The sequence below is a fragment of the Actinia tenebrosa genome, unplaced genomic scaffold (genome assembly GCF_029948245.1).
Source record: "Actinia tenebrosa isolate PJP-AT-01 unplaced genomic scaffold, QUT_ActTen_1.0 PGA_scaffold5__44_contigs__length_20552954, whole genome shotgun sequence".
In the NCBI taxonomy this organism is placed as follows: Eukaryota; Metazoa; Cnidaria; class Anthozoa; order Actiniaria; family Actiniidae; genus Actinia; species Actinia tenebrosa.
Genome location: NW_028292582.1, coordinates 6,500,035 through 6,514,997, shown reverse-complemented (window position 1 = coordinate 6,514,997; position 14,963 = coordinate 6,500,035). Strand labels below are relative to the sequence as shown.

Below are 14,963 nucleotides of genomic sequence, written 5' to 3'. Positions count from 1 at the left end.
TGGTCAGCAAAATAAAAGCTTACATTTACTTCATTTACATAACAATGTTTGGTTATCCAAATGACTGAGAGTTTTATGTTTCTATATGAACCGTAATTTTTAGAGTGTAGGTAGAAGTCGAGGGTCGAGGGTAAAAAGTCGAGGGTCGAGGTTAAAAAGTCGAGGGTCGAGGGTAAAAAGTCGAGATTCGAGGGTAAAAAGTCGAGGGTCCAATAAAAACATCAAAACAATCATAGTTTTTGTCTCAATCCAAAAAGACTCGTTCAATAGCTATCAAATGCTATAAATATTTTTGAATATTTTTTTATTCATATACTTCATCTTTATACTTTATTCCTTTTAGACAGAGTTAATTAACTCAGCTTTTAGACTACTCTGTTTCTATACCTAGTAATACTATCCCCCATGACGGAAAAAAGCAATCCTCTAGTCTCGCATCGAATAAACAAGGATTCTTGAAAGAAAGAATTCATAGTGCTGTTTCTTGCGTGCTGAATTTTATGCTTTCAAATATTCTGACATTGCTTTCAATTCAGTCATATCATACACGGCATTAAAATAGCTCAAAGCACAACAAAATTTGAAAGTTAAAGCTTACCTTTACTCCGAGATTATACAGCACTAATAATGATTTGAAAGTGATTTTTGTAGCGATTTGGGTTGGTTTATCTCACAATTAATGTCTTAAAACAACTTCTTGATTTCTTCTTCTTCTACGCCAAAACGACGAAGTCGTCTGTAGCACGTTGTGTTGCTAAACATGAGAGCTCTTTGTTTGCTGCAAGTACAATCCGCATGTAGCCGCATCCAATGAGTGACTGGCGCAAATTGGCATAGCCTAAGATGCAAACTTCGTTGTTCATGACATTTTTTAATTATTAGTATATAATTAATATTTTTAATTACTTATTTTTCGAAATTTTTAATATAATCTGGACTCGTTTATTCTTTTTTTATTTATCTCTTTTTTTTTTCTTAGAATTTAAATTCTTGTCAAGAATTCGAAGTCGTAGTGTACCTTGTTATGAACTTGAAAAAACAGTATGGCGTATAAACGGCCTGGTTTCGCCGTGAGGATAGCTCCGAATGCCGGGCTATATTATTGGAATATAATAAATGTAAAGATGTAGCAAATTGGGTAGGGGTGTGCCGCCAGGACCTCAAAACCCTGACCCTATCCCAGACCTAAAATTTTGATTTTACATACCCTACCCCATACTAAAACTAAGAATTGTACACCCTATCCCAGACTAAACCCGGTTAGTCAAAAGATTGCATTCAATATTTACTAAAGTTTTTTATTGTTTTTGTGCTGTCAGAAAGCGTACTCTATTCGCCAGACAAAAACCCTATCGTAACCCTATCCCAGACTAAAACGACCACATCGTTTACACCAGACTAAAATGATACCCTATCCCAGATAAAATGTCAAAAAATGATACCCTAACCCAGACCCAAAAGCCCAAAAACCATACCCTATAGGGCGGCACATACCCGTATAGCAAATATAGGGGAGTACCCCACCCTCACTGATAATCATCTCAGTACCAGCGTTCATTACAAACCCACTGATTCTCACTCTTATCTATTATACTCTTCATCGCATCCCAAGCATACTCTGGATTCTATACCTTTCTCTCAGTTTTTACGTCTACGACGTCTCTGCAGTGACGACATTGATTTTTTTAACAAATGCCGTGAAATGCGTTCTTTTTTCATCAATCGAAAGTACCCGGTTTCTATCATCGACCGTGCTCTTCAAAAGGCATCATCTATCGATCGAACTACTGCTCTCACTCCCAATTCTCGCTCCGTTAATAATCGCATTCCTTTTGTCACTACTTTTCACCCTATCAACAATTCTATTAAACCTATTATTACCCGCAACTTTAATATACTTGACGCAGATCCTACTATGCCTAATGTTTTCAGTGAACGCTCTCTTTTCTCTTTTAAAAGAGATCGTAACCTTCGTGCTTTCTTGGTTAAAGGAATTCTTCCATCCGATAAAGAACCTGGTACTTTTCGTTGTTCTCGCAAACGCTGTAATACATGTCCTTTTATTGCTCTTCGCACGTCTGTCACAGGTCCTAAATCAACTGTTAACATTACTGATCACTTTGATTGCACCTCATTCAACGTTATTTATTGTATTCAGTGTTCTAACTGCAACCAGCTTTACATCGGAGAAACTGGTCGTCGGTTAGGAGTAGTATAGGCCGCATGGCACGATCCGGATTTTTGACGGGGAAGGGGACGGGGAAGGGGACGGGGAAGGGGACGGGGAAGGGGACGGGGAAGGACGGGGAAGGACGGGGAACATTAATTATTCATCGATCATTAGCATAAAACGACGGGTAGGTATTGTTTCGGGTTACCATGACGACCAATTGACGTCATAAGACTATTGTTGACCGGTATGAACAAGTCTTTGTTTCGGGAATGGTGGGCCAGTGATGGGCACCTCCATTGTTTATTAAATCGTTACCATAAAATGACGAGCAGACTATTGTTTATTAAATCGTTACCATAAAATGACGAGCAAACTATTGTTTATTAAATCGTTACCATAAAATGACGGGGAGAGTATTGTTAGACAAGTCTGAGCAAGTCTTTTGTTTAGCAATTCAATTTATAGAGCGCGGAGATTTTGAATTTTTAACTCCAAAACTCAACCAACCAACCAAGCAAGCAAGACCTAAAAAATTACTTTTGAGAAACGCAATGCCTACATTATTCCAGTTAGGCTCTCGAGGATATTACGCTACCGTCAATGAATTCAAAAGACTAATGAAAATACATGTTTTTTTTGAAACAATATTATGCGTTGAGCAAATTCATGACAACATCCTTCCATAATTCTTTTAAAAGCAAACACCAAAGTTCAGCAATCAACCAAGTGTAAATCTTCCAAACTCATCAAACTCAAGAAATACTTCGAGTATTTGCTGACTTTTGTATCCAACACAATGCACTTAATGACTCATAAACGATAAACAATAAGACCTACTAAGTTCTTCCTAATTATGCAAAAATCAGCTGAAAATGATTAGTTCTGTTATCTTGTTCTTTATTATATAAACAGCGATCGTTCTATTTCATACTGGACCGTAGTACAATGATTCTGAGTTCCCTTGGCATTCAAGCTTATTAATGCTGTCGTATCTCTTTCCTTCAATCATATTTGTCACGTGATAAATAAGACACGGCATCAAAACAATTTTATGAATGCACAAATCTACAGGAAGCCCATATCCGATTTAGTTATTGAAAAACACAGGAAGCCCATGGCCAATTCGTATTTCCACAAGCAGCCCATCCGATTTAGTTATTGAAAACACAGGAAGCCCATGGCCAAGACCATTTGAAATACCAAAATTAATAAATTTGCTTATTTTTTCTATGATTGAGAGTCGATGAGACCTCGATGTAAGATAACCTCCTCTCCTCCTGCTATCAGGCTATCAATAGCTTAGCTATCAGGCTATCAATAGCTTAGCTATCAGGCTATCAATAGCTTAGCTATCAGGCTATCAATAGCTTTGCTATCAGGCTATCAATAGCTTAGCTATCAGGCTATCGATGGCCTGGCTATCAATAGCTTAGCTTCTTGGCTATCAATAGCTATTAACCCCTCCTCTCCTCCTCCTCCTCCTTTCCTCTCCTCCTCCTCCTCCTTTCCTCCTCTCCTCCTCCTCCTCCTCTTCTCCGCCTCCTCCTCTTCTCCGCCTCCTCCTCTTCTCCTCCTCCTCCTTTCCTCCTCCTCCTCTCCTCTAATCATCCTCTCTTCCTTCTTTTCCTCCTCCTCCTCTGGATGAAATTATAAACTAGAACTATTAGCTATAAATGTTAGCTATCAGCTATCAGGCTATCGATAGCTTAGCTATCAGGCTATCAATAGCTTAGCTTCCTGGCCATCAATAGCTATTACCTCCTCCTCTCCTCTCCTCCTCCTCCTCCTCCTCCTGCTCTCCTCCTCCTCCTCCTCCTCCTCCCCTCTTCCTCCTTTTACTCCTTCTCTCTTCCTCCTCCTCTGTATGAAATGATAAACTAGAACTATGAGCGAATGAAATTTTATAGCATGTAGCGGGTGGCTAAGCTATCGATAGACGGATACTTTGATAGCTAATAGTTCTAGTTTATTATTTCATACAGAGGAGGAGGAAGAGAGGAAGAGGAAAAGGAGAAGGAGGAGGAGAGGAGGAGGAGGAGGAGAGGAGAGGAGAAGGCGGAGAAGAGGAGGTAATAGCTATTGATAGCCAGGAAGCTAATCTATTGATAGCCTGATAGCTAAGCTATCGATAGCCTGATAGCTAAGCTATCGATAGCCTGATAGCTGATAGCTAACATTTATAGCTAATAGTTCTAGTTTATAATTTCATCCAGAGGAGGAGGAGGAAAAGAAGGAAGAGAGGAGGATTAGAGGAGAGGAGGAGGAGGAAAGGAGGAGGAGGAGAGGAGGAGGAGGAAAGGAGGAAAAGGAGGAAAGGAGGAAGGAGGAGGAGGAGTAGGAGGAGGAGGAGAAGAGGAGGAGGAGGAGGAGGAGGAGAAGAGGAGGAGGAGGAGGAGGAGAGGAGGAGAGGAGGAGGAGGAGGAGGAGAGGAGGAGGCGGAGAAGAGGAGGAGGAGGAGAGGAGGAGAAGGAGAGGAGGAGGAGGAGAGGAGGAGGAGAGGAGGAGGAGAGTAGGAGGAGAGGAGGGTTAATAGCTATTGATAGCCAAGAAGCTAAGCTATTGATAGCCAGGCTATTGATAGCCTGATAGCTAAGCTATTGATAGCCTGATAGCAAAGCTATTGATAGCCTGATAGCTAAGCTATTGATAGCCTGATAGCTAAGCTATTGATAGCCTGATAGCTAAGCTATTGATAGCCTGATAGCAGGAGGAGAGGAGGTTATCTTACATCGAGGTCTCATCGACTCTCAATCATAGAAAAAATAAGCAAATTTATTAATTTTGGTATTTCAAATGGTCTTGGCCATGGGCTTCCTGTGTTTTCAATAACTAAATCGGATGGGCTGCTTGTGGAAATACGAATTGGCCATGGGCTTCCTGTGTTTTCAATAACTAAATCGGATGGGCTGCTTGTGGAAATACGAATTGGCCATGGGCTTCCTGTGTTTTCAATAACTAAATCGGATGGGCTGCTTGTGGAAATACGAATTGGCCATGGGCTTCCTGTGTTTTTCAATAACTAAATCGGATATGGGCTTCCTGTAGATTTGTGCATTCATAAAATTGTTTTGATGCCGTGTCTTATTTATCACGTGACAAATATGATTGAAGGAAAGAGATACGACAGCATTAATAAGCTTGAATGCCAAGGGAACTCAGAATCATTGTACTACGGTCCAGTATGAAATAGAACGATCGCTGTTTATATAATAAAGAACAAGATAACAGAACTAATCATTTTCAGCTGATTTTTGCATAATTAGGAAGAACTTAGTAGGTCTTATTGTTTATCGTTTATGAGTCATTAAGTGCATTGTGTTGGATACAAAAGTCAGCAAATACTCGAAGTATTTCTTGAGTTTGATGAGTTTGGAAGATTTACACTTGGTTGATTGCTGAACTTTGGTGTTTGCTTTTAAAAGAATTATGGAAGGATGTTGTCATGAATTTGCTCAACACATAATATTGTTTCAAAAAACATGTATTTTCATTGGTCTTTTGAATTCATTGACGGTAGCGTAATATCCTCGAGAGCCTAACTGGAATAACGTAGCCATTGCGTTTCTCAAAAGTAAATTTTTAGGTCTTGCTTGCTTGGTTGGTTGGTTGAGTTTTGGAGTTAAAAATTCAAAATCTCCGCGCTCTATAAATTGAATTGCTAAACAAAAGACTTGCTCAGACTTGTCTAACAATACTCTCCCCGTCATTTTATGGTAACGATTTAATAAACAATAGTCTGCTCGTCATTTTATGGTAACGATTTAATAAACAATAGTCTGCTCGTCATTTTATGGTAACGATTTAATAAACAATGGAGGTGCCCATCACTGGCCCACCATTCCCGAAACAAAGACTTGTTCATACCGGTCAACAATAGTCTTATGACGTCAATTGGTCGTCATGGTAACCCGAAACAATACCTACCCGTCGTTTTATGCTAATGATCGATGAATAATTAATGTTCCCCGTCCTTCCCCGTCCTTCCCCGTCCCCTTCCCCGTCAAAAATCCGGATCGTGCCATGCGGCCTATACTACTGTTAGGTGACCGTATAAGGGATCACCTCAATGATATTCGGAAAAACGACTCTTCCAAACCAGTTCCCCGTCATTTTAATTCTACCGACCATTCCATTTCTGATTTCGTTGTATTCGGCTTATCCCTAATTAAAGACGGTAACGATTGCCGCAAAACTAAAGAAATGAGGCTAATTCACACCTTGGGCACGCTTAATCCCCTTGGCATGAACGAACGCTTCTCGTTTAATTAGTCTATTGTTACTTTCGATCCTCTTGTTTCCTTTTGTTTTCCCTTATACTTATCTCTCATTGGTTATTTATCATCCACGCTCACTATATAAACACATTTCCACATTCATCTCTCGTTTACTCCGATGAAGGACTAACGTCCGAAACGTCAGTTTCATTTTTACATACCATACGGTGTTACAAATTATCTATCTATCAACTGTATTAAAGATGTTAGTTTGTTTAAGCGCCATCTTAAGACCCACCTTTTTAAATTAGCATTTTGATAGTTTTTTTTTAGTATTCATCAATATATTTATTCATCTTATTTGTAAATAGTTATATAGTTATATATATTTTATTATTATTGTAATGCGCGCATGATCATTCTATGGAATGCACGCACAATAAGTGATTAAATTATTATCATTAATTATTAAATTATCATAGAAATATTAAAACTATTGAAGGAAAGTCTTCTTTGGGTTTGCCGATAGGAGGAGAACGAAACTGCTTTTTCTTGTACATAAACCGAACATACGATAGTTGGTTAAATAAAAATAATTCTTGATTTATGAGCTAATGATTTATGAGATAAAGGGCGAATATTTATTTGTAATATGTACTAATTCGTATATTTTATCCAGCATTAAAATAAATTACCTATAGAAGTTATAAAACTTTTGAGAAGAAATCTTTGATTTTCCAATTTGTCGAAAAAAACTGCTTTTCATGAAAAGTAGAAATATACGGTTAATTGTTTGCTTAAAAAAACCATACCTAATACTTCTAGATACATCTTTGACTACGTACTTTTTTTCTGTTATTGGGCTTAAATTTGTCCCAAAGGGATGTTTTTTTTCTGTGCATTTGAGAAGGAGACGGGTTTGCAAGTAGTTTTGCTTAGGCATCAAGCGGGATTCCTGTGTTGTTTCCTAAATAGAATAGTTTATACAAAGAGTACTCTTTTGTAAGATGATAGCCTTTGCTCCTTTTGTCAAAAAAAAAAGAAGAATCCCTCGAACATCTTTTCTACTTAATAACCCTGAAATGAAATAAGTCTCTGCAGACTTATTTGACCAATGTTGAGCTAATTTCTTTTTTTAAGCTTCTGTTAACTTCAGTTTTGTGTGTGAGTGTAGGTATTGTTATCATTATTATTTATATCCTTTATCAATGCACATTTTTTTGTGTACAAGTTACTTATATAAAAACCGTCTCCTTGCGCATTAATTTTTCACTAATATAAAAGGTCACACAATAGTTCAATGTTTTACAATATACCCCTTGAACTCATATTTTAACCCTTGGATCATATTGGCATGAATTTAAGGATTTAGTATTTTATTTCAAATGTCGTTCAGGTCACTTTAAAATACCCATCGAACACTATGTTAAAGCTCGTACTAACCGCAGGGTAACCCGTCATAATTCTGAAACTGATTTGCTGATACATAAATGTAGGACTAAACACTTCCAAGCTAGCTATTTTAATCGCATTCCGAAACTTTGGAATATCTTACCTAACACTTGCCACTTAGCTAATTCGCTTAACCAATTTAAATCGTCTATTCATCATTACTACAGTAATGCAACTTCCAACTTCTATGATCCTTCTATTTTCAACACTTGGAAGTCAATTTGCCCTAAGTACTGCTCTGCTCATAATCTTCTAAATAACAAACGCTGCTGCTACTAACTATCGAGTCCTTGATAACTAGCATTTTAAAAATTGTACATAGTATATATAATTCAATGTATCATATCATTTTAGTTAAGGGTGTACTTAGATTGGAGCTATTCTCTGTTGTATAATCCCGACCTCATTCGTGTTTCTTTTTGTTGTTGTTGTTTTTGTTTGTTTGTTTGTTTTGTATATTATTTTGTAGTTTATTATATCTTTTTTTTTGAGGTAAAGCTTTGTAAACAAATAATAATACTCCATTTGTCAAGAGTACTAATGGCCCTGAGGGACTGGTCATATTGAGGTAAGGGGGGGGGGGGGGGGGGGGAGTAAGACAGAGGTCGGCCACACGATTTCTTAAAACTGAAAACTGAGACTGAGGGGTGGGCTGTCTATAAAACTGCTTACATGGGTAGGTCATTTGCATTTCCTAGATATAAATTATGGGGGGGGGGGGGGGGGGTCACTCGTTTTATACTGAGCATGCAAAAAAAAGTTCCTTCAAATCCCGTTTTAACTCCCTTTACTTTATGAATAGTCTCTGATAGTAACGTCTGATATTCGAAGAACCGCGCCAAATAATCATTGTTTAAGTAAACATTTACTCTTACCCATTCCGGTAACTGCGATACAAATCGATGTCTTCGATATACAAAGCTACACGTGCATGTGGTATGGGAGGTCTGAATATCCACTCGTAGTGGGCTCGTTCCATGTATCTTGGGTATCCGGGACTGCTGATCTCTCCAGTGAGTTTCGTAATGTTCAAGTTTATCGCTAAATACAAAGGAAACAAATTGAGAACGGAAAATTAATTAGTCTCCTTTGCAGGAGCATGGCGGTAATCTTCATGTATACTATGAAATATTTATTATTCCGTGCGATGACGTAACACGCATTATACAAGACTAAATTATGCTAGAAGTCAGTTCAGCAAGATTCACTTGAAGAGACAAGTTGTCCAACCCCAAACCTGCTGTTGAAACATGTGAGTTATTTGTTTAATTTATTAAGAGTCAGTCTCTGTAAAAGCGGTCCGGTGCAATTCGGGTAGGGAAGCAGTTTTCCTTTAAACTTTGCCAACAAAACTGTCTTACCTCAAAAGTAATTGGAATGCATTTCATTTTAGAAATATTTTAAAATGAATTTTTTACACGATTTTCTTTCCGGAGCCGAAGGTCCGCTCAATTTTGCACAAATTAAACGGGAAAAATAGCCGATATTCGACGGGTTGCGGCATCAAAGACAAAAAGTATTTTCACAAACAATTATTTTTCCAATGTAAAGCAGTTCTTAGATGACAATTTGAAAGTGCTTTGAAATAATTTGCTTTTTTTGAAAAAAAGATAAGAATCATGATGCGAGGGCTACTTTGAGAATACGTGACTGAGGGCAAATAGAAGTGATTTTCGTGGGTCGATTTTTTAAAAGTCTGGCGTATTTAATGCAATTTATCGATTGGATCCTACTAAAGAAAGACTCAACAGCAAGGAAATGTAAAAATATCAAAAAATAAAATCAGTAAATTTTTGAGCACGTCACGGGGATTGCGTGAAATAAAAGCGAAGCGTATGACCCCTTTCGGGTCGTAAGTAAATTGGTATTTCTCATCTGCTAAAGTTTTATTATTATTAAAACATACAGCACGAGTGGCCTATATTGACAGCAGTTATAAAACCTTTGAAGCTTTTGACGATTACAGTGGTTGTCATTTCGAATTCGTCTATATTTTATGTCATCTATTTTTAAGGCCCCGTCCACACGTATCCCGCGGATATTTTTGAACAAAATTTGTTACGTTCTTTACGGATTAGCCTTCCGTTTCGACGTGTGGATGGGCCAAAACAATTCAAAAGCTCAACGTGTAGACGATTACTTTAAAAAAACGTACGGATTAAAAAATTTCCGTTTACAAAATATCCGGTCGGATTTGTGCCGGTGCATGGGCAATCTCTTTCAGTCACACGTACAGCTAATTATATATAGTATTGCCTTTTTAACTGCCTAGTAAATTAACTGCATGAAAAACTCTTTGTTAATAAAATGGACTCGGGCCCAGTTCCTTGCTCGTTTTGGAAATTTCTAATGACAACTGCAGCTTGAGACCATACCAGTCGCTTTACTGATGAGAATTCCTTTAGTGTCTCTATACTTATGAGGAATCTCGAAGTAGATACAGATCTCCCTAAGCATTTGCACGGTGAAGGAAGTAAGCTTCTGCTCATCTGTCATCTTGCATAAGTCAAAAACATCATACATCACAGGGTGAGTGATGTCAATATTAGCGAGTACAGCTTCACTAGTCGCTCTTATCTGTTCTTCATCTTCAAGATAAGCGTATTCCTCGTCGCTTTCATCGTCTTGTTCGCTTTCAACATCATCCTCTGTTTCTTGATTATCTGGTAAAATTCCCTTCTTCGCCTTTGCTGCCATTTTTGAAAAGAAACCCTGTATCTGCGTTTTACTGAGCCATTCGGTTCTCTTAAACAATCTCAAACCATCTGTAGTACATGCGGTTCGCATGGCTTTAGCAACTTGGGCAGGGTCTTCTTTACGTCCAGTGTTTTGTCCGATCTCAAACTTCTTCTGGAGGTAATTTCGAACATTAGAATAAAAACGTTTCTTGCCACGTTTCTTGTGCACTGCCCATCCCATAGTATTGGAGTACTTGGCATTGGACGCTTTTGTCCCTGTGTTTTCAAACGAAAGTGGTATAGGTTGTGACTACAGAGACAACGTCTGAAAACGTTGTACCCAGTCTCTTCTTATGTTGTCATAAAGGCTCTCTTTGGTCAGTGCAGGTATACGGTGTCCAATCAAGGCTACATGAAGATCAAGGTCTGCGCGACTTTCAAATTCCTCTTTGCATCTCGGGTAGGGGCATTAATGCTTAACGACTTCTTCTATAGTCATGATCACTTGCTTGTTTCCTCTGCTTTATCTCTCTTGATTTTACTGGGAAGAAAGGAACGTCAAGTTTCACAAGTGTAGCTCCTTGGGGATCACATACTATAGTATCCCACGGAATGAGTTTTCCAGAGCCTACATTATAAGCTTTCCAAACACGAAGGCCAGTAGAAGTGAACTCAAAACTGTGATAAGAAGAATAGTTGGGAATCTTATTATGAATGCTATGTCGTTTTCCTAGTTGTTGAAGAGATGAAATCAGTTGACTGTTATGATAGCAGCCCGCTTCATCAGATCTGAGGTAAGCTTTGGTGATGCCTGCGTTATTGGTCTTTATGACAGAACAGCATACCAATCCTGCTAACAGTTGTCAAATAAGTGGGCAAGAGAAGTTACCTGTAGCTTCTGGCCTTCTTTGAAGATGACACTGCTGACATGCCAATTTATTCTACTTTCCCCATACCATTCTGCTTCCTTCTCTCTGAACTTCATCGCAGTAAATTTCATCGCCCAATCAACAATTATAAGAACCTCCTCCTCTCCAAGAGACTTCAAGACGCCATGCTTGCTACTTTCTTGATTTTGAGCACGAATAAATGCGCTTTCCAGTCAAAAATCTTTTTGGAGGCGGCGTTTGCATCATACTGCAGGTACTACTTCTTTTCTTTGCCGAGTGCTGACGAATGGTTTCGAATTTCCGACTGAACATCTTGGATGGTATCTGCCAGTGTTTGGCAATCAGTGCACTCGACGTTGTGTCTGTGACCACAGTCAGTTCTAAAATCCTTGTCATCAGGGTCACTCAGAGCGAACGCTATGCAGTGATCGGGGCACTGACAATTTTCCTCTTGGCAGTGGTTACGATAAGTTGTCTTCAGATATAATTTTCCTGCATTAAGCTTCGTTTTGGTTTGTGAACACCAGACGTCACTGGCACCAGCCTCTTCCAAGTCATCTATAATCCTCAGTAGCTCTTCGAATCCGTCTGCACCATCTGCTGCGGTATTATCTAGGCCTTGCAGGGATTTCCTCTGCGTAGCTTTATGGACTTCTAATACTCTCCACATCGTCGGTCACCTCACTGGTTCAAACTCTGTTTCTTTACAAAATTCTAAATACTGATGGACAATAGTGCTTCGAGCTACAGTACGAACGATGTTTGGCATTGGCAATTCTTCTCCGTTTTCGAGCTTGATTGTGCGGTTGCCATATGAAACATCTTGGTAAAAATAAGGCCGAAACGTAAACTCAAGAAAGTTATCTAGCTTTGCTTTGTCTATTCAAACCCTGTGTTGTATTTTTTTTAACGCGGGGGTTCCAGGTCCTTGAGCTGCGGAATGCTGTCTAGCCTTTTTTATCTGTCTGTCACTTAGCCGTTCAAATGGCTCATGAATGGCCTTCAGTTCCATTGCAGAACATCTGCTGACGTAAATACTGAGTATTTGCGTCTTGAGTGGTTTAGATGGCGCGTTCTTATAAGCTGCTACGAGAGCCTGCAAGCCCACGTCGTTATCATTGCAGCATCGATTTTCCTGAAAAGCTTTAAGAAGGTGATCACTATCATTCGGTGCTATAGCAAGGCATATCAATCTGCAGGCATCTTCGGTTGTTTTTAAATACATTTCTTGTTCTGAATTGGTACATCTATCCCAAGAGACAACTTGAGAGCTCAAGAGCTGCATTATTGGTTTATTGATAGCATCGGCAAGTTGTGCCATTGAGCTGTTGAATACCTCTACTGCGTGTTCACTGTTATCTTCACAGTTCAGTTGTAATTGTGGCCCTGGTGTCCATGGGTCATCTGTGCAGCTTTGCGCTTTCTTAACTTGTGGCGTAAGAAATGGGGAGTCAGCACACAATGCCTCCAAGGAAGCTGCCGCCGTTACTTTGGACGACCTTTGAATTATTAAAAAGATAGCCGTCTCAGTATTATATATATTGATCAAGACAGGGTTTTTATGTATAAAATCAAATGCGAATGTTTTATCATGGTTTCAAACACCGAGAAGCTGATGATAGCACGAGGCTGTAGGTTTTTTATTTATTTATTTATTTATTTATTATTTGTTCCCTGTTTGTATTCTAAGAATGTACTCTTGGTAATCCCACTCTACCAAAACTCTTGTTTGCTAATTTTCGGCGTGGAAAGCTTATCTGTGTTATTTTATACACCAGGGGATTCTGGTACAATTTCTTACACAATCTCGTACCCAGAGCCTGCGTTTCTTTCGGCCTGCGGCGAAGAACGAGGGCTCTGGCATAATCCATTTTTGGCGAATGCGCAGTTTTCCCGAAGTGAAACATAATCAATGAAAATCATGCTTTCAAACCTGCTTTCAAACAGAGCTCTGTGTTTACTTCCGATCAAAATAAGAGTTAGAAATCGGGAACATATTTTTTTAATTTTTGGCAAGTGTTTTAGAGTATACGCTCTTATACCGGAAGTCCAAGAAATCCCGGTCTCAAAAATGGATTATGCCAGAGCCCTCGTTCTTCGCCGCAGGCCAGAAGAAACGCAGGCTCTGGGTACGAGATGTTGCAAGTGAACAGTGAGTATTAGTTGAAAAACATAAATATCCGTAGTAACATCAAATTATTGCAATTAATGAAAACAGTTTCAGTATATATATATACATCAAATATATTGCGTCATACCTGAACCTACTGGAACAATAACACCATAAGCCTGATGTATAACTTTAGACATTGCCAAGTTGCACACATCTCTGCCTTTTACTGCAGCTTCGCTTCCCTTGTGCTTTGGATATTGACAAGTCTTCCTCGCTTGCCAATATTTTCCAAGGCTCTGCCGGTGTTTTGGGCAAATCAACAATTCCTGTACTTTTGAGGTCCCTTTCAAATTGAAAAAACCTACTCGCGCAAGGATAAGTTCGTATTCTATTAGCTTCTCGTGTGATAAGTGAATAGAGAACAAATGAATTTCAATGGGGTCTGTGCACTCGGAAAGTCTTACAAGTTCTGTCAAACCTTGTGAATCACCACAGTTTTCCAAATAAGATAAGAAACACTACATTTTTCCTTTTGATCTTAAAAGTTTGTTCGGCTGAGGTTCTTTACGTCTTTCATGCTGGCGAAAAAATTGTGAAATGTACTAGACAGTTATTTGGCGGTAAAAGAATGATAAAAGAAAACCATTTCAGTGTCTCGAACCACTATTTTTCTAGGGATTTTCATCTGGTATAGCATATTTCACTTAAAAGATAATGTTCAGAAAACATAGAAAAACAGAGTTCAAATTTAATCATTTTAACTGTTTTTAGTCAGTTACAGCTACAGGAGTTATGGGCAAAAACAATGTGTTTGAATATCACGAGTTTGCCTAACTTTTTTTTATCTAGGCACTAATTATTTCAGTCTGGACTTTCGACATCAGATAGATAAAATCTAGGTCCCCGATTTTTAGTCGGCGTACCAAAGTATATACCTGTGTTACGGAGTAGAGAGGGCTATACATAATGAAAATTCTAGTAAGTTTGGTTTTCCTAATTTTTCGGGTAGTTTCCGAAACATATCTATTTATATTGTATGACCAACAATATAATTATTGAATGCTGAACGCATTCCATGCACTTGTTTATTTACTCAAGTTATTGCAAAGAAAAAGCGCTCAATAATGATGGTACATGAAATCCTTATTGAAATTATACACCATAAAAAATATGACGCTCTTTATTTTTCGAAAAACCATTTATATTGAGTTTTTATTGGTTTGAAACTAGTCAGCGACTTCGCTTTTATGTCACGCAATCCCCGTGACATGCTAAAAAATTTACTGAATTTACTGGCTCACTGTGTCGCAGAGAGAAAAAAACCGCAAGATATTTTTACATTTCCTTGCTGTTGAGTCTTTCTAGTAGGATCCAATTGATAGATTGCATTAAATACGCCAGACTTTTAAAAAATCGACCCACGAAAATCACTTCTATTTGCCC

The 14,963-nt window shown here is 38.5% G+C and overlaps 1 protein-coding gene across 5 annotated transcripts in view; it reads right to left on the bottom strand.

Annotated features, from left to right (window-relative positions):
- LOC116303613 (uncharacterized) overlaps positions 1–14,963 on the bottom strand; it is a 134,149-nt gene that overhangs the window by 19,957 nt on the left and 99,229 nt on the right. For all 5 annotated transcript variants that reach the window (XR_016121357.1, XM_089038183.1, XM_089038181.1 and 2 more), the window contains one exon: positions 8,715–8,880. Coding sequence is in view for 4 of the 5 variants with exons in the window: in XM_089038183.1 (XP_088894309.1) it covers positions 8,715–8,880 (166 nt within the window). In the remaining variant the exon portion in view is untranslated. The remainder of the gene's footprint in view (positions 1–8,714; positions 8,881–14,963) is intronic.